The sequence below is a fragment of the Branchiostoma lanceolatum genome, chromosome 6 (assembly GCF_035083965.1).
Source record: "Branchiostoma lanceolatum isolate klBraLanc5 chromosome 6, klBraLanc5.hap2, whole genome shotgun sequence".
Taxonomy (NCBI): domain Eukaryota; kingdom Metazoa; phylum Chordata; class Leptocardii; order Amphioxiformes; family Branchiostomatidae; genus Branchiostoma; species Branchiostoma lanceolatum.
The window spans coordinates 15609867-15630550 of record NC_089727.1 but is presented as its reverse complement, the minus strand read 5'-3'; the positions used below and the strand labels follow the sequence as shown (position 1 = coordinate 15630550).

At 44.6% G+C, this 20684-nt stretch overlaps 1 protein-coding gene and 1 long non-coding RNA gene across 6 annotated transcripts in view; one reads left to right on the top strand and one right to left on the bottom strand.

The window, feature by feature from the left end:
- The window catches only part of LOC136436814 (protocadherin Fat 1-like), a 67556-nt gene extending 47405 nt beyond the window's left edge, over positions 1 to 20151 (bottom strand). Inside the window, exons 1-3 of one of the 5 annotated variants that reach the window (XM_066431155.1) lie at positions 20042 to 20151; positions 9482 to 12834; positions 5661 to 5975 (exon numbers count right to left, since the gene is read on the bottom strand). In XM_066431155.1, coding sequence (XP_066287252.1) covers positions 5661 to 5975; positions 9482 to 12791 — 3625 coding nt within the window. In that variant the 5' untranslated portion in view covers positions 12792 to 12834; positions 20042 to 20151. Of the gene's footprint in view, positions 1 to 5660; positions 5976 to 9481; positions 12835 to 15065; positions 15244 to 20041 lie in introns of those variants that run through there. The other 4 variants (XM_066431159.1, XM_066431157.1, XM_066431154.1 and 1 more) reach the window with 4 other exon arrangements.
- Positions 15311 to 17445, top strand: LOC136436824 (uncharacterized). Its single transcript, XR_010756094.1, has 3 exons — positions 15311 to 15700; positions 16538 to 16678; positions 17136 to 17445. It is a non-coding gene; the product is annotated as an uncharacterized lncRNA (long non-coding RNA).
- Positions 20152 to 20684: the final 533 nt, after the last annotated feature.

Below are 20684 nucleotides of genomic sequence, written 5' to 3'. Positions count from 1 at the left end.
CTTAAAAAAATGTCATATAAATTGGTTTATACATTGTAATCTGGACGAACACTGATGAAATGAGTTTTTTCTTCTTTTTAAATCAACTTGATCAAGAAAGAGATCTCCAGAAAACTCTATGCTAAATATATTGACTGATAAATATTCAATATCAATCAATATCTAGGGCAGGTAAGCACTTTTTCTTCTGGTAATATATTCAAAGCCACATGCTTTAATCATGGAATGATTCATAAGGCACAATTCCGCAACCACAACTGTGTTTTGAATTAGTTGCTAAGCAAGCAACTTTGCCTGTTGCCATTCCCACCCACGCCAGTGACATTCAGAAAGACTACAGACACTACCAGGAAATTTCTAGTATTGGAGCCAACAATCCTCCAGACAGTTTAAGTTTAAACTGTTCGGACATTCTTTCTACCCATGTGTGGGATAGATTAGGGAAGAAATATGCCGGCATATAGCCGTGTTTCTGCCCACTCTTTCGCTACCACAAAAGCCGTTAAGTAAAGCATCTTTGAATGGGCATGAAAGGGTAGAATCTTTTGCATTTTTCTGGAATTTTGTAAACACTGAGAGGTCAGTGTGAAGCAAGAGTAGGAGGGATCATGTTCGACTTAGGTTCGGTCTCGCATGCCTCCAGCACCTAGGAAACAAAGTGGTAAATGGAGCCGCAAATGGTAGGTGAGAGGAATTTGGACCGCAAATGGCTACTACATGAACCTTCAAGTGATATATATTACACAAAATGTAATTTAAGATTGCAAGTTTGACTATAAGGCGGCGGGCTTGATGGTGAGTAATACGTCCTGTCAGTGGAAACAGAATTATGGCTCACAAATCAGGACGGCCCAACAAGGTTCCACCTCATTACTGGTGAAGAAGACAAGAGGGTAGGAGAGGGGTAAAACGGAGGTCAACCGTGTTTACTGCCTGTTGTTAGTGTGTGTACACTGGCCAGGTTGGTTCCGTTTTAACAACATTTCCAGCCTCCCACTGGCATTCCTGCTTGTTAGAGCCCCATCTGAGGGTGACAGGAGAAAGCACCATCCATCAGAAAAGGTTTTGTGCTTCTTGGCAATGCAGCCATCTCACAGGCGCCTGTTTGTGTAGCTGTGGCGACCCTTATCGTGCGGCGTCCTTACACTGTAATGGTGGTCGACATGGTATTACACTGTTAACTTTCAGAACCCCAGATAACCGTGCAGTCAGGTTCTCATATCACCAACAGCCAATATTTCAGCAGCTTGTCAAACATTTCAAAGGTATGAGGCAAGGCCAGGTGAAATCAAAGGTGCCTTTGTCTGCATCCCCTTCTGTATGGATAGGCATGGACAACAACCATGGTCAGAGAAAGGGTGTGGCATCATAAGTACTTGTTTCAACGAAAACATCAAAGCTCCGCAGCTCTTGGGTCAGGATATCTGCTACTTACGCCATGAATAACTGATATCTAAAGCCTCCGGCTCTTTCATTAGGAAAATTCCAACTTGTTACTTTGATGGTGTTAGTTAGCTGGGCATGTACCGCGTACATGATAGAGCGCCACCCAGAGCTTGTACGTCAGTGGACTGCACCCACACAACGGCTCCTTCTTCCTCTAGAAGGGCAAGGGTGCAGGGGGGATAGAATGACAAACACCCTGTCATGGTTCCTTTGCAGAAAACAAGGTCCCTGCTCCCCTGTCAATCAATACTCCCCAAGGTTTAGGTGTAGATTGCACAGTGTTTTCCACAAAAGCACTTTCTTTGCAAGGGAAAACATTTGGGACTCCCACAAAGCTTGTTTGTGTTGTGAGGTAACTAGACTACACAGGAGGAAAATTTGCAGGAAAATTATGTGTACTTCTATGACATGCCATTCAGGCTTCAATATAAAAAAGTTACTTAGACAGGATCGCATTTCCTCCTTGCTGCAAACAAACCATTAAAAGAATGCTAGAAATGAAGTGCAAATGATGGAGATACAGTCTACAAAAAGTACAAGACCTACAATTTCCAAGACCTGCACCATCTGTCAATAGCACAGACACAAACAAAAGAATCCGTAAAAACAAAACAGGCACCACTCAGACATACAAATAAAAATGTTTAACAACATAACATCGTAAATTTGATTAGGAAATAAAATCTGCACAGTAACGACAATAAAGAAAAAGTCGATCTGTGCACCTGCCCTTTTCCTGACCACAGTTTGGTTCATCCCATCAACTGTACCCCCCACCCACTGACGTTCAAGGGCATGGGGTCAGACCAAAGTAAACACCGCCTTTCAGGGTAATGTCCAACTGACTGGGAGACATATATATTTATGTGCACTCTCTCCCCCACAGCTTGTACAAGCCACCTTCCCACTATCGCCTTTCAAACCTCAGCAATTACCTTCCCTCCACATCCCAATTTCAAGTTCGAGGCTTCTAAATAAAGACCCTATTCCGTTATTGATCTATTGAGTCTAGTATTTAGGTCTCGACTCCAAAATAGTAAAACAATACATGGGGAACCTGATTCTAGATCTAGTTCACTCAGAGTCAGTGTGATTCAATAACATCAGTCATAACTCTGGCTCTACCTCTTTTACTTTCCTGTTTCTCATATTCCGCTCCTTTTACTCATTTCATCATACTTATCTTTCAAAATCAGCCATAATTCTGGCTCTACCAGTCTTTTACTTTCCTGTTTCTCATATTCCACTCCTTCTACTCATTTCATCATACTTATTTTTCAAAATCAGTCATAATTCTGGCTCTGCTAGTCTTTTACTTTCCCGTTTCTCATATTCCGCTCCTTCTACTCGTTTTATAATACTTATCTTTCGTTTCTAATTCTCATGATTGTCAGTTACAAATGCTCTGAACAACGAGGCAGTGCCAAAAATACAGGCACGCCTGAACTGACTGACTTTAGCCGATGAGGCAGGTGTATGCGTCTTCCCCTTCTTTTATATTCAGTCCACGACTTCTTGTACTAAACAAAGGGATGCCAGGATTATGTTTCTGATTAGGTCATTTTTCTTGTCCAGTCTTTCATTACAAGATTGCACTGAAGCCTAATGCATTACTTGAGGGCACCCCATGAGAAAAGAAATAGAGACTAAGAGATATGTTTCTTGATTAGACAGAATCAGAATTGGTGGAAAATATGTCTTTCATCTAGGTTTTTCAGTGTTTATTCACTTTATTGGCACATGGAGGTATCTCTTACTGTGTGTCAATCAAGTAGTTAATACGCTGACTTTTATGTTCATAAGTGCTTGTCTGCTAGACATTGTAAGATATGCAACTGCACATCTCCTATTTGTTAAAAAAAATTGTGTCTCTTTTACCTACAAAACAGCACGGGAACCAACCACAGTTCGACTAATTTACAACTTTTATATCATAAATATGAAAGCAGCTAATTTCATAAACCCCACAATCCCAAACCCATTAAAGTTATACCTTTTTTACAGCTCCCTGAACTCCATTTGTTTGTACAATGGGGCATTCATGGCATCCTCTAAAACAATTGAGGGATTCTTTTTGCCCAGGGCAAGCATTTGTCACAGGTCATTCCCTGTCAGAGAAGCCTTCATCAGTGCCCCCCTCCCAGCCCCAGGGAGACCACATTTGCACAGTGCAGTTGGGAAGACTGATGTTTACCCCAGGCTAGATTTAAGTGCATTGTTGTGGTGGTTCACAATGTAACATTACCCATTATCAGTCCGAGTTCTCCGGATTCTAAAGGATGCTTGCTGACTACACGGACAACACAACGCCTTTCTGATCTACTTTGCCAATCAAGTTTTTTGTTTACGTTTCTGGTAAGAGGAAGGAAGGCAATTCCACGGCTAATTAGAGCTGTAGAGAAATTTAACAACCGCAGCTAACTCCTTTTCTTTTTCCCTAGGATAACCACTCCGAAAGGATATCTCAACCACTGGGAAGGACCATTGGAAATCCTCTTGTCTTGCGATCTCATCAAGATTTGGCATTCCTCCACTTAAATGGGGTCAGCAAACCCTTACACCTGTCTTCCTTTGCTGCCTAATAAGGCATGTACAGGGAAAGCAAATACAGGTCTGCCTTCGGACACACAAAGAGATAGAAGGCTTCCTGTGCAAACAAGTCCAGATTCCAGTGCTAGCAAACTACACGTAGCCCTGAGAGTCATGTAGAAGGCTGCCCAGAGGAGTCACATTTGCCTGTAGACCTTGTCAGACGTGTGCAGGAAGGTATATCCTTACTCAAGTTACTGTCTCATAAATATAGATCAAGGTAAAAACATTCCCAAAGCTGTTTATATCTAGCCTGCGTGCCATACTCTGTAGTAACCGGTGGCTCAATCTTTTCGCTTGCCCACCACGGAGTTAGCGAGCGAAAAGATTGAGCCAGCGGTTATTATAGAAGATGTCACCCAGGCTAGTTTATATCTGCCTGTCTAGCTATTCTGGATACAAAAGCCTATATACCTTCACATTCATAACATCATACAAGAAGACATTCATCCAACAGAGAACTAAGAATCACAGACGGACAAAGAGAGCAATCAAACTATCTCTGCAAAACAGGACCAACCAGTCCTTGAATAAAAGACACAAAGTGACATAATAACTGTCAGAATCCCCTTCTCTGGAGTTTTCTATCAAAAGTTCAGCCTTGATTTTGCTCCTAATGCCGAAGCACTTTGATGATGTGCTGTTAGTATGGATTAGGTGACCTTCTCCAGATAAGCGGAGGAGTTTTCTATGATATGACAAGGTTGGCACATCTGAAGGCTGGAAGTCACACAATGATACATGTAAGGAAAACCGCACAATGGCAGATAACCATCAAATGACTAGATGTAATGTGATAAACAAATCCCCTGTCAGATCACTCTGCAACTCCGTGGTAAGTCCTGTACTATCCAATACTGTAGAAGATATAAGTATTTTCCCAGAATACATAATCAGTATTTAGGTATGACTGAGTATTGTGTGCTGGTGCTGACAAATCAAAACTGCCTACACTTTTTGAAGCTGCACTTTTCGTGGGAGGTTCCCCTCTGAATAAACGATGCTATTGGCGCAAGCACAATAATCATTTCTAGCGTAGTATATTGCTAGTCCTTCCTAGCAACACTGGATGCATTAGCACTGAGAACAATTCAAGTGAAGACAGTCTTGCACAGATATTTACAATCCTTTTCCTGTCCGTGCAATCTCCAAGTGTATTTACGGCGCACGTTAATGCTGGGCAGCAAAATTTACAGACAGGTAATTACGAGGCATCAGATATCAGCATCAAATTTTGACAAATGTGGAAACTCCACACAAGGTCAAGTCCTGGAGTGATGTGTGTTTAATTTAGCCAACATTCGAGGACTCCAATTATTTAGCTACAGCACGGCAACAGCTGTTTCTTTCCACAAGCGAGTTCCGTAGGGCAGAGGAAAAAACTAGTTAAAAGCATTCCTCTTATGCTACACAGACCATATAAGGAGAAAACACCAAGTTGAGTCCAGCAACCATCCTACATTTAATCTGCCTAGGCCTAAGTGGATTCCTGTTTACGACCAAATGCAATCACACCCGGGATAGTAAAAACGAGCATTGGTACCTGGTTTTACACTTTTCCCAAATATTATTCGGTATATGAAAGATATAAACTTAAAGACCGTGTATATTTCACGCGTACTAACCTGTGTTTTGATTGATCTGGAAGAAGCCTTGCGGGTTGCCTGAGGTGATCCTGAACGTCAGTTTCTGCGTCCCGTCTTCGTCGGGATCGGACGCACGGACTTGTATCACGGACTTGCCCGGTCCACTCCCCTCGTCAACGGAGGGGTAGTAGATGGGGAACTCCGTGAGGGGTGCATTGTCGTTGACATCTAGCACCTCGATGTAAACCTCGATGATGTTGTACAGCGGGACAGCGGCACGGTCTTGGGCGTACACGGTGAGCCAATAACGGGACTCCGTTTCTCTGTCAAGGACCTCCGCAGTGCGGATGATACCTGTAAAATAAAAGGAATCTTTAATATTGATCACTCCCTTTTCATCCAATACCTTAAAACCTAGACAGTAACAATATGTTGACCTATGCAATACGAACATGATAAAAAAATAAAAGTCGATATGGCATTCTTACAAAGAGTGATGAAGTTATTAGTATGCTCATCTCTGGGCAAATCAAGTGGCATCTGCAGTTTAATATGGGTCTAAACTGCAGTTTACTGGTTACTTTACCTATAAGCTTGACAGATCACTGGATTACTTTCTAGGCTTTCACAGTAAATCATTTGCCTGCTGTTTTCCTTGGGGGAAGTTCAATACACGACTTCAGAGGGCTGAAAGCTCGGTTTACATTTCTTCAAATTTATTGGCATCATTATACTTGTAATTATGGAATATCATCCCAGGGGTGGAGGGCGTATCATGTGTCTTTTTTTATTAACCAACAAAAAACAAAGACATAAGTAATCTTGCCATGAAATATGGCAACTGAGAACAAAAGCAAGACTGATGGAACAATGAGAGATAAAATGCTGGAAGTTTTTCCTGAAGAGTCATCAATAACAGTATCCATATTGATGAGCCTTATCGTTATTGTCAGCATGTTCTTATACAGGATTGGTATTGTTTAGAAAACCGACACCACATGAATTAGAGCGCAAAACTTAATGTTGTACTGGAAGAAAACTAAGTGGGACAGACTGAGCTTTCAATTCATTACCCACGGACAAAAGGTAACTTTCCAATGATATCCAAGATGGCATCATATATCCGATGCTCACATTATCATTCACATAATGCATTGCATTGGTGTATTGATTAAGTGGTGGGGCAAACATGCTAGTATTTTGTACAGGTGCATTCATGTATGTATACAAAAGGCTCATATTTCCAAGGGCATGTTGCTCCCCTATATGTCGCTCTTCCATGAAACAGGGGAATTCTTTTACTTAAAAAAAAAATGATAGGCTGCTATCTTGTAAGTTGTTTGGCCAGATATGAAGTAACAACCAACAGCCTTTCATTCACAGCACGGCAAGACTGGATTCAAAATGTTTGGCTTTCTTAATAATCAATGTATTTGGATTAAGCCAAGCAGTTGAGAGATTGGAACTACATATAACTTTGCTAGGTAATTGTGTTGATCAATACCTACTGCAGAAAGCCTCGTTAAATTAGATTGCCTACTTTTGTTTCAATCTCCCTTAAGGGCTGGAACAGGGGAGTATTTTGAGACAGACAACTAGAATATCTGATGTACTGTTATTCGTATGCGAAGATTCCCTTAAATTTCGCCATCAGTAACACTTACAGCTAGCTTTACATTCCTTTGCAAAAAAAGATGGTCAGGGGTTATACCTTCAGCAAAACGGATAGGTTTCATTCTTTGAAAGCTGTGCGCATTTTCCTAACAGTAACTCCCTGATCCATCACAGATTCAAACTGCCAACACACTTTGAAACTGTAGCGCTGTAGTACTCTCGACAATTGGTTTTTGGAAACTGTGCAAATGGAACTCTTTCACTTCAAACTGATGAAATAGCATAGACGCTGTTAGCCAATTCAGATGGGAACTCTTGTCGTGCTGGCAGGGAACATCAAAAGTCTCCTAGCCATGGTAATTCAGGAGAATGCAATTTGCTGATAACAGACCATGTGTACCCGGACGGCAAGTTTGCACACAGCTGTTAGGAGCACCTGCTTTCTTCAGAAGATTACCTTTACAAGATTGGCTGTTTGAGTGGTAAAACCGACTCTTCGCTGTCCCCAGAAGTAGGTTATTCCGGCTTTATGGACGCAACGACTTGTGTTGCATTAAGTTTGGAAGTTAACATAAAATTCAAAGTGTCTGCAGTCAACTTTATTGAAGCTAGTGATTTGAACATCCTGCAAAATGTTCTGGATTTTAAGTTTTACACATTTCCTTCTTTTATCAAGTTTTAGTAGGTAAACTTTTACACATCTCCCTCACGCACTTTACATGATCTTAAATTTACCAAAGTGGTACGATGTCCCACAAATCCAAGGCACAGGCAGACTATCTGGGTGGCATAGAGGGATTTATGCCAAATGTGAACAACTGCTTATGAGGAATTTCTCATAGAGGATCCAGCAAGAGGTTCATTCATCAGAGCACGACCTTTCGGGCACTACAAGCAAACACCACATCCCCATATTACAACACTACTTTATATGGGCTTATGGGCTCTGCTGCCCTTTTATGACGGTGGGAGGGAAAATTCTAATCCTATTTGTTTCAGAACCTAGACTGCTGCATCAATATTTTTCACAGAATGGGTTCCTTGGCCAGATTCTGAACCTACACAGACCAAAATTTGCTACTCTCTAGTTGCAACTGTCATTTGATCCTTTCCTTCCATTACAAAGAGGATGACCCATAGACCATAGAGGGGTTGGGTTGCCATTGATGTCATCCAATACAAATAAAATTTGGTTTACACACTAACTAGAACTCCACCAATGGCTACCTTTGAGTGGGTGCCAGATTTTCTGTTGTGGAACAGTTGACTGAAGCATGTCCTAGTTCAAAAAGCCAAGATCTAAACGAACTGGGCAGATGGGGGGATACAAGTCAAAGGGGAAGAATTTTTCAACAAGTTGTGAGGCTGCTTCAAACAGTGCAGGGATGTGCTATGTCTCCCTCTGGCATTCTTGGCTGCCTGCGTGCATATAAACTGCATTCCTCATGTCACTGCCGGGGCCCTATCGCCAACATAACCCATTTCCACTGGGCTACCTCTTACTGACCCCGCCAGCAATTGGGGAATCATTCCCATTTTTATTGCCCGGCAAACACAATCCAGTTATTGGCTGTACTTTCTGGGAGAGATAATGTCTGATTGATGCCGGCAAGTGCTCTGAGAGTCTGAAAATGTGTGGTCAGTGCAGCGGGTGTTGGTCCAGGCTAGGGTCATCATTCCCAGGCCAGCATGGGGCCCTGGCAACTTGTGTCGCTATGCCCCAGTCAGCTGACTGGCAGACAACAGGAATGTTGCCTCGGGGTGCGGGGGAGCCGCCATCCCTCCGATAAAACTTTCACTCTCACTGTACACTTGAAAATGGGTGGAGCTTCTTCACATGCGAGCGCCTGATTGTAGACCATCCCTTGGCCAATCATTTCTGCTAGGGAAATCCGCTAATTGTTGCCAACCTGGCTTTTCGGGCCCACCTCGGGACATTTCACAGGTCAGGGGATGTTTTGTTGGCGGCAGGCCTAAGGTAAACCGCTAGATACCTGATTGGATCACGCAAGCGACAATTGTGACAGACTACAATAAACACGTGGGCGTGCCTTTGTTATGCAGATGCCAAATTGGACTAGAAAGGAAGTCAGCAGTGTATAATTATCATGGATTTAATGACATGGAAGAAAAGAGATTGAAGACGAAAGGTAACAAGCTTTAGAGAAGACATGCATGAGGAATTTGGCGGTATTCTTTGTCACACCTAGCCTACCGCAAAATTGTCGGAAGAACCTTTGACCTACCTTCATCGTCAATCACGAATCGTCCAAGCCCACTTCCGTCCCGTATGGAATACACCACCCTTCCGTCGTTCCCGCTGTCCAAGTCCTTGGCAACAACCCGTAAGACTTCTGTTCCAACTTCCTCATTCTCATACACAGTGCCGTTGCTGACGAAGCTCGGAAATTCTGGCGCGTACAAATTTTCATTTATATCGATAACTTCCACTTCAATCTTACACGTGGACGTGAGCTGAGGCGAGCCTTTGTCCTTAGCACGAGCTGTAATGTTGTACACTTGTCTATCCTCAAAATCCAGCATCCCGACCAAACGAATAACACCCGTCAACCTATCCACATCAAACTTTCCTTCGTCGCCGTCTTGCAGGGAATAGCGAATCTCTCCTCCGCGCCCTTCATCTGGATCTTGAGCCTCCAGCATCAGAATGACCGCTCCTTTTGGTAGATCCTCTCGGACTTTCACCTTGTAGTTTTCTGGGATGAACTTGGGTGCGTTATCATTGAGGTCTTTCAGGGTCACTGTGACTGTGACAACGGACGACAATGGGTAACTTTCGTCTTGATCGCTTGCCTGAATTCTCAGAGAGTGCACGGCCGCCTCCTCTCTGTCTAGCGCAGCTGTTGTTTTGATAACACCTGACTTTTCGTTTATCGAAAACTTTTCTGTGCCAGTGAGCAAGGAATACCTGACCATGCCTGCCGATCCGCTGTCAGGATCGGACGCGTACACCTGCAGTATGGTTGACCCAATATCGATGTTCTCGTCTACAGTTTCCTCGTACTTGTCTTGGCCAAACTGTGGTTTGTTGTCGTTGGCATCCATGACATTGATGGTGATCTGCTTCCACGCTCCTTTGCGAGGGTTGCCTAGGTCTGTCGCGGTGATGTTGAGGATGTAACTCTCGGTTCTCTCTCTGTCCAGAGGGCTGAGAATACTTAGCTCTCCACTCTGCATTCCTATAGTGAAGCAGCTGTCTGTATTCCCCTCTGCAATCACATACACGACCATGCCATTGTACCCTGTGTCTCTGTCCCTAGCATTCACGGTAGCCAACACAGTTCCAACTGAACTGTCCTCTCCTATATCGATCTCCCTGGGAATTCCAGAATCGATCTCAGGCGCATGCAGGTTCACGGTGTGGATATCGGAGAAGTGCATTGTCTCATCCTCTTCAAGAGCATTGATGCGGCTTTTCTGTTGGACTTTGCGCATGTGCTCCTGTGCTACACCTGTACTCTGACACTGCAGGTTTATGTAGTCGTTACCCTGCATGTTGTTGGTCACAGTCATGTTGAGATACACCGGAGAAGCCTGGTTTTCTCCATCAGTGGCAGTTACCTTCAGACTGATGAACGACGGTTCAAACTGGCCGATCTTACGTGCCAGTGTCATGTCTCCGGACGTTGGGTTTAACTCAAATAGACCGTTGTCGTTGCCTGACAGGATTTCGTAGCGTACGTAATCAGCAGGGTCATCATCAATGGCAGACAGGGTATGCACTCTCTGACCGATGGGGGCGTCGCGTGAGAGCGTCCCTTCACACTTCACCTTTTCAAACTGAGGGATGTTGTCATTCATGTTCTGTAGTTTCACAGGAATGGTCATCTCCGTCTCCCTCCTGTAAGGTGAGCCCCAGTCTGACGCACGAACTCTCAGCATGTACTTCTGTGGCATCATCTCATAATCCAGTTCCTTTGTCGTAGTGATCCAGCCGTTGAAGTGGTCAATCTCGAATGGGACAGGGTTGACATTGGCCAAACTGTATGTCAGATAGCCATTCTCTCCTGCGTCAAGATCGTAGGCTGACACCTCCAGAACCCAAGTTCCTGCCTTCTCGTTTTCATTGATGTTGGCAGAAAGCTTTGAGTCGTTGAAGACAGGATCGTGGTCGTTGGCATCCTCGATATTTATCACAACAATAGCACTGTTTCTCTTCCTGTTGCTGGGGTTTGCACGATCAGTGGCCACAACGGTCAACTCGTAGCTAGCCCTCTCTTCCCTATGCAACTCTCCCTTTGTGTAAATGAGACCAGTTCTTGAGTTGATCCCAAACCTCAGTTTGTTGTTGCCCCTCTGGATGTCGTATACGATTTCGGCGTTCCGGCCTGTGTCTGGGTCAGTGGCTTGAACCATCACCACAGGTGTGTTTACAGGTGCAAACTCGCTCACTGTTACCTCATACCTGGTTTGACTGAACACCGGGGCATGGTCGTTTGTGTCCATCAACTGCACGAACACAACTTTCTCCGAGAACTTCGGAGGCTGTCCTTTGTCCGAAGCCCTCAGAGTTAAGTTGTATCCGTTTGGCGTGGTCTCTCTGTCCAATGTCTGCAGCACTTTGATGGCATACTCGTTCTGCGAGCTTCCAGGCTGTATCTGGAACTTTCCGTCCTCGTTTCCCTTGATGATCTCCAAGCCCTGAATGTTTCCATTCCTCCCGCTGTCCTTATCCGACACAGTTATAACAGCATACGTGAGTGGCTCGGCATTGTGCTCCACAACCATTGGCAAAGTTCTTACCAGGATGTCAGGAGCATTTACGTTGTCCTGCACTACAGTTATCTGAAGTCTAGACGTACTGGAAAACCCTGATCCACCTGGATGGAGACCTCTGTCTTCAGCTATGATTGTCAGCTCATATCTCGGGGTCTGGTTGTAGTCAAGCTGTCTTGTTAGAGACACGACTCCGCTCGCTGGATGAATCGCAAACGTGTCTGTCTCTTGGCTAAAACTGTAGTAGAATTCTCCGTTCGTCCCTATGTCGGCATCTGTCGCCGTAACCTGCGCGATGCTTGATCTGATTGGTGTGTCTTCACTAACCGAGATGTAGTAGGATGTTGGTGAGAACAGTGGTCTTAGGTCGTTCATGTCTTGTACGGATAAAAATACGTCCACCCAGAACTCTAGTTTCCTACTGTTGCTTTTCCTGACTTCCGCTTTGACACGGAGCTTATAACTATCTGTGACCTCTCTGTTAAGTACGTACGTGTTACCCCCTTTGGTCCTTATTCTGAGAAAGTAAAAATCCCCCACCAAATGCTGCTCTGCTTTGAACAACTGGAGTGGGTCTCCATCGACAATGGAATACTTGACGCTAGCCGACAGATCTGAAGTGATGTAGATCCCCATTTTCTGACGGCTCTTTACGTAGGTCTTTGCCTGCGAGTTCTCCATGATTGTGGCATTGTATTCCTTCCGCGTGAATCGGAAGTCTCCTGCCGGAGATGGCGTCCGCTGACAGACCGCTAGTCTGAACAGTACGGTGACGAAAACTATGGCACATATTCTCAGTACTCCTGTATTCCCCTCCATCCTGAGTTGTTTAGTCTGGCCCAGCTACAGCACTCTGTAAAATCTGGAAGAAACAAAAGAAAAACACTTGCTTAGGATCACGAATACTAATCAGCAATCAGTCTAATCTATCAAACTGCAGAGGAAGAAAAAACAATATATGTACACAGCATTTGTTACCAGTCCTGTAAGCTGAAACCGCTCTGGCCTGGTAAAAGGGGCCTCATTTGCATGCAGCCTTGAGGGTCATTGTAATCAAAGAAAGAAGGGTGGCCTCACGCCAGTCCTATCAACAGCATTTCAAGTCAGCTGTATAACCGCTGTTAACGGACTTGGGATCTGGCCCTTTCAATGCAAAACTCTCATCCAAACCAGAAACGGCATTCTACTTCTTTGATTCAAAGGGATTGGCCGTCTTGCCTTTTTCCAAGCAACAGATCCCTCTCTGATGTGAGGGAGTATTGGGCGAGGACACACAATCACATTGTTTATGTTTGAAAAACCCTGATGTTCAGTTACTCCTTCTGAAAAGAAAGAAACGGGGGCACGACACAAAACAACATGGCGTAACGTTTTCTTACTGGCCCAGATTTGGCACACGAAGCCCTTTTTTGCAAGCCTGGTGAAAAAGAAATATGTGGGCCCTTGTTCCAAAAAAATAAGCCGGGTTTACTTAAGGATCTTTCACAAAGACAGGGCCTTTAGGCCAACTAAGTAAAATTATCCTAGAGTGCACGAACATCAAACCAAAACAAAAACCGTGAAGAGACTTCACATAAGGTTACTGTTTTTCTTAAACTGAAATGCTTCTAGAGCAACTTCTACTGGATGCATGGTTGCCATTTCCAAAACAAAAACCCTGGAACCCCACATAGCAAACACAAGGAAATCTAAGACACCGTAACTACTACAACACAAAGCACAAAAGGAGAGCAGTACTCAAAATTCAACCTGTACTGATATATCTAGAGATATCAAAATATCTCCTGTTGCATCTACACAAGTGAAAGGCAACATTATTGCGTACATAATAGTAACCCCTAAAGCAATTTCAATGATAAAATTTCAACAAAGGAGCCGATTTAACGCTCGAAGGATACACTTGTGCAGGATTTCCTGTAACTAAGGTCATTTTTGGATATCGGAAATGTTTTGGGCGATGGGGGAAGATGTAGACAAGTCGTAGCCGGACTAAAGACCCTCCAATTATAGGCGAGTGGTGTCCAAGCAAAACACTCGCATTCTTTCGCCAGCAGCCTAAACTGTAGGCGTATTTACCAGGCCCATTCTTGGCCATAGGCAGATAAGACTGGCATGGACTATCCACGGATAACGCAAACCATGTGGCTCTTTTTTGGCTCTGCGTAAACCACATAATACCATGTAATACCTCCGACCGGGACGTGAGCGTAAGGTGGAAAAATCCTCGGCGGGGATAACCCCGCGTCTGCCCCGAGGCACAGACTACAATCTACGGGTGTCCTCGATCAATTTTCTACGGAAACCGATAGGCGAAATTTGGCGATACTTGAGCAGACTACGATCCTAAAATCTATCCAATACACATCCTGCATTGGACAGATACGGGGTACATCTGATGTTCAAATTGAAGATAATCTGGGGGGAGCTTCTGAACCGTAAATTTGTGGCGAGGAAAATTTGCGGCTTCACGCTCGGCCAGCGGCGCACGCTGTTTGCCCAATACTACCCCCCAAATGAAGACAAATCGCATCAAACTACAACGGGAATAAAAATCGAACCAGTTTTAAAAGAGGAATAAAGGAAGCTTTGGCATACCTGTAGCGTCGATTTGAGCGGGTTATTGGAAGGGTTTGCAATATCTCTGGGGACGTTTTTGGCGAGAGAACTGGGTAAGAACTGATCGGGGGAAGTTTCTTTACTCAGGCTCGGACCAACAACATGGGCCAGAGCCAGACGAAACTTGGGTCAGCTACGAGCCTTCCGTACGCCAACATTCCCCTCAAATATCGCCCAGACAATAACCCCAGAACCATCACACAAGCTGAACAAACAACAATCCTTACTTTTCCATCGTTTCCATGAATATTCTGACGGAAAATCGTTATAAATATGCGCAACAAGGACCGCTACTCCAGGCGAGACGACGCTCTGTGTCGAGCACTCAAAACACTCCAAGCTCCCGTGAGCCCCAGATCGGAATGGCTGTTGCACGCAAACCCATTTTTACTCTAATCACGGCCATTTACGAGAAAATCTGACTAACCACAAAGACAGACCAGACACTGGTTGATATGTATATGTACCCACACGAACCTGGATTCATCCCGATCGGGAAATACGGGCCCTACACTCCTGCGGCGGCTCAAGACGTGTTCTTCTCGGTCTCGCCATGCTGGAAAATCCGTCCCCTGGGCCTGCTTGACAAACAACTGGGATCTACATCCGCTCGGCACTACTTTGCGTCATTCAAAAGTACCCAAACTGGCCAGTCCTAATCTCCACAATATCGAAAATACTAATACAAATATCACGTAATGTACAGAATGATGTACGTATTTCTGATGGTGTGATCGAAATCACAGGAAAGGAGGTTTTAGGGAGTTTTTTCCAGGGCGCTGGCTTTGGCGTATTGATATAAACGTCAGCTGGAGGTGGGGGACTTAGCTCCGCCCACGAGCACACGTTGAAATAAGTCCGTCAATCAAGTGTCGGGTTTCTCAAGACCTTTCAGAAGCCGATGACTCGTCTCAAGGAAAATTTCTCACAACCACAACGTCAATAGCACAGTTTAGACTGTTTAGTTAGGAACGGTGGCCCGGAAAAAGACCGCCTGGCGAAACTTTGTTTGCTGGCTGCGCCTTTGTTTACTTTGGTTTACAGTTATGACTGGAGTGATATTGATTTTCCGATTGAAAACACGTTGAAAAAGAACAACACAAATATTACAGGTGAGAAATAGCCTCTTTTTCAAATTTTAGCGATTAAAAAAAACACAACATGGGTGATAACACTATTAACCTTTTTATCCCTCTCGTTTTAGTGTGTCACAGAATGGTCTGAAATTTTCGTAGGGGATCAGTGAGGCTAGCTAATACTAATTGTTACGTGTTGTGATTATAGGGACAAAATTTTATTTCAACCTGCCTCATCCAAATAAGAGAGCCCAGAAAACGCCATTGGTACAAATCCGGTACATCAAAGAGGATGCCGCCTGCACGTAAATGTGCCCAATGACAGATGGAACTGCGATAAGGGTCGACAACTCAGGGAAGTATGCTAAATTGTCGACCTCTATCCTTGTTAACACCGGCAGAGCGTGCACGATTCCCTCCCCGCTGAATAATCTACCTCTTCTTAAAAAGCACAAGAGCCCATAAACCTTGAACCGCGCACTGCTTATGTACATGTCACGTTTAAATCAAATACGAGCACGCAAGCTGCCCAGGCGAACAAGGAGCATATTTGTCCTAGCTAGCGGAGAAATTCTGAATAGAGATCAATCGGTTTTCAAATAATTGCTCAAGACAGTGCACGATTATGCCCCTTGGTGATCCGCGGTCTTCACAGAAAGCCCACCTCGGCACTGGTACAAAGTCCGGGGTAGCTCCCATTTTATTTACAGGTGAGACAGCTCGCCTTTTCACGGGGCAGAACACCGCCCTCTGTAATTCCCTGCTCCCGAGTCCCACGTGTAAAAGTCCAATCATTACTGCATCACTAGACGTATTCTTTCCTGAATGACCCAGATAAGTCGCTATGTCATTACCGTTCTTGTTACCTTACAGGTGGACGGACGGGAAGAAATGACATTACCGTTACGTCATGTGTGTAAGGTAAAACCCGGAGCTCGGGCAGGTTTCGAGTTGTGTCCACGGAAGCCGACCCGGTACGCTAGAACAAAGTCTCCATTGTTCAGCAAGGCAAACGTAAGACCTCTTAGGTGCTCCTTTACTCGAGGAAGGAACCCATATAAGACTCCTTGGTCGATTATGACCTAAAGTCTAGCGGGGTTTTAAATTTCCCCACGTTGAAAACAAGCAGGGCAGTGCCCGATATGGTGGATGCCGTTAGATACTCGGTGTATTCAAAAGTGCCCATTTACTCATAGCAGCTGCCAATCCCACGCTTGTATGGTACAGGCCATCGTGATTGATACGAATAACTGAGGCCTTCAGAATATGATTTTATGAAATAATCTAGTCAAACGTGGTCATTCCACATCGATTTTTTATTCCCATTCATTTTTTTCACCGTCTAGAAAACCTGTTACATTTCGATATTTATTAAGTATCACTAGGTAGGGAACAACAATAGAAATTGTTTACCTCGAACGATAGTTGATACAAAAGGAACAAAACCATTTTGAATGTCTGTTTTGAAAAGCATACAGAAGCCAAAGGTGAGCAATGCTGCAATAGAGACGACATGACGTGCCATCTACACCTACTAGTGAAATATTTACACTGCGATGACGTCACGGGTTGTATTGTTGGTGATCAACAACTTATGTTTGTTGCCTGTAGGTAATGGCTGAATCCTTTGATTACAGTAAAAGGGGAAAATGGATGATTGCCAGCTTTAGCTTCTTGTCGTAATTACCGCTACTATCATAACAACTATGACATATACATGTGTATACCAACCCAATGCTTTCATGCAGTACCGACCTTAAGCGCTAGGGTCTACCGGATGAGCATTATACATACATGTACAGACAGATACAGTGTTAGATACTTGTGCATGCACGTCGATTTCCATAGAAAGTGAAAGAAATTGACAAGCGAAACCATGACGACAACTTTTGACAACACAGGTCACGTCATTTGTGAAAGAGAAACTAGATTTGGAGACTGAAACCTGGGGTTTCAAATATTACACCGAATGATGAATTGACATGGGAATTCCGAGATTAAATGTGTCGCCGTGGCAACGATTCGTCGTCTCCATGGTAACAGGGGGTCACTGAATGACTTTTGTGGTACAAGCGAGGGAGTATTTCCCCTCCTTTCTCTAGCTCCAATCTATGATTCACTCACTCGTATTTCCTTATCAGTTTCGCTGACATTTCATCGTTCTTATGCACTCCGCAATGTCATCTACCTTTGAATTCATGGCGGTGGTTTTGCTTTTATTGATCCATATTTGGTGATGACAGGCCGGCCGTTGCCCGGAGCCGCATGAGGGACGGGCTACACGTGAGCCCATCTCGGTTCCTTATCGGGTCTGGCAGCGGTTCAGAAACCGGAGAGCTCAACCATTTCAATGAGTTATGGATTGAACACGAGAAATCGTCCCGGGGAAGAATTTATTACCCGCCATGGCGGCTCCGTTCCGGCTACGCGCGCCCAGCTTGTGTATTCGATGTGCAGCAAAATTTCATCGTTTTTCTCTCGCGGAGAGCCGCCCGAAATTGGACAGTGCAAATGACGCAGAAACGTAAAATTAGTTTGTGGAAATATTACAACGTGTTGACCTTCGCCCCCTGCAAGTCGTAAGAACGGCGGTGCTTACGCTTCCTCGCAATCTTGTCTGCGGCAGGTCGAGCCCCGATAAAACCGATACCAGGTGTGCATTGACTTTATTGGCGGGCCCGCATCGCAGATTTAAGGGGAATGATTTTCCCGCGTCTTCACGGCCACGGTCGGCAACGATCTGGTAATGACTTTCCCTCAAGGCCATTTTCCATCTTTCACACGAAACATCTGTCTTTTCCCCTTCTGGGAGAACACAAAAAGACAGGCGTACCGATCGCCGCCAGGCCGTCTCTCTCCAGAGATGGAAGACCGTGATGACTGGCGGGTTCTCGCGGAATGTAACGTCTGTCTCCCCGCCACTTTCCCGCGTCACTGAGTTACCTGGGTCATAAATACCTGAGCCATTGTCGTCACATAACAAACTGGTCTATTGATCAGACTGGTTGGGCTATTTCTGGGAATTGCTGACTCAGTTGGATGTGCTAGTTAACTATATAAATATTATGACCATGATCGGCCAGCCTCAAAAATATGGCTGTTGAAGACATTAGACAGGCGAGCCGGAGTTCAACATCTGCCAATTGCACAATGGCCAAACATCGGAAGATTTAGACCAGAGCCAGCGCTTGTGAGACTTCATACCAGGCTGAAGATCAACTGACGTATCCCTAATTTGTTACATGTCCTTGATTTCAGCACCGTCCCAAGTTGAAGAAGAAGAATTCATTAGGGTACGTTTGTTTGACTAGTTTCGCATCGGCTGTGGTAACGTGTACTTGAATTAGAAATGCTAGATTGCCTATAGGTTGTTTCCTAAACACTTGAAGCCTTCATCAGCCTTTCCTGAAAGCAGCATCCGGATTACGAATTCTCTGCAATTGTGCGAACCAAATTTCCTATTGTGTGCCGTGGCCACTTTAAGTTAGTTATCTGAGTCACTTTTCCGTACAAATAAACACAAGTTTACCACTCTGATTGTGTGCTAATTCTTATTTCCTGTGGAAAAGGCTAACGCAAGATGGGACACCTGTCTTGTAAACATTACAATGCGTCACGTATCTGAACAACAAAGGTGTGAGGGTACGTTTACCTGCGGTCGGGTATCCGTGTGCTTTTTGTTTGCTCAAAAGGCGGGGCATCGCTACTTCCTGCGTTGATCTAATACAGTGTATATATACACACCACCCGAGTCTGCGCACTTCGGCGAAACCAACAGGTCACGTACCAGGTATGTTCAGTGTGATTGATACAGTGTCACGTTGTCTCACCGAAACAACCAAGCCGCAAAGGAACAAAATCAAATCTTAGGACAACGCCCGGCAAAAGTCCTATTCCTTTTTACACCTCACGCTCAGGGTTTTTGCATCAGGAAATTAGTATATGCTTTTAGAAACTGAAATAAGTTACTTAGTCGGTACCCCCAATCTTATATAATGAGTTAAGTGAGGGATTTTCCTCTGGCTGAGTGACATATATGCGAAGTAAGCACGCAGAACTCGAAGCGATGGATTCTAGTAATAACTGAAACCCTCACTGATCCCTTCTACCGAATACTGTGGATTCCAATCTCACTTCATCAGTCCAACACGGACCCAGAGGACCTTTTTTCATCAACCAAATTGCAAGTGGAAGCGCAGGTTCTTGTTGGCGATGGACTTTAGCAGGCCCTTACCTGTATTACATCCATCCCGTTACAACCGTCGCTTTGCGCACCATAAATCTAGATACGAGTCTAACCAAATTATGACTATCTCTTCGTGGCTACGAGAAAATTGAAAGAATTACAAGGCGTTCCCAAGGAACTAAACGCCTTACCTCTGAAATGAAGCCCGTGCCACGACCGGTACACAAGTAACGCAGTGTTAGTCGCTGGACCACCTCCAATGGAATTTAGAAACGCTGTAGCATGACTCACTACGCTACAGTCTGTCCTTTTCTGCAGCGTTTCGCTCAGTGTGAAAACGGAAACGTATACCCACTTTCCAGAACGGTCCGAAATTACTCGTACAACCCTAGCGTATCACTCCGCTAAAGAGAGACGGAGAGTGCAGGTAGAGCTAGGTCTGCTCTCCTCCGCATCTTGCTCAGTGAACATCAGGAGCCAGACGGAAAGGCGGGAAAGCATTCTCTCTCTCCCGGTGCCGCCGTGCCTGTCCGGGCTTCGATGTGGGCTCTCTAATCTGTATGCAACGAGACACACCTCACAAGTCAGGTCAATAGATGCCGAGTGTGGTAGCAAAATGAGAAAATACACTGGCTCGATACTGATATACCCACAAGTAACGGCACAGCTCAATGGCTCTGAGCCGGCAGCGTGTGCGCAGATATTGCTCTGCCTACATACGTCACACCCGTCTATACGGCAGTAGGTACTCTATCCGTACCTTTCGTCGATTTTTTTTATCAAAAGAAATACCGCATTTTAGGGAGGGAGGTGGATTTCTATCTCCCCAATAAA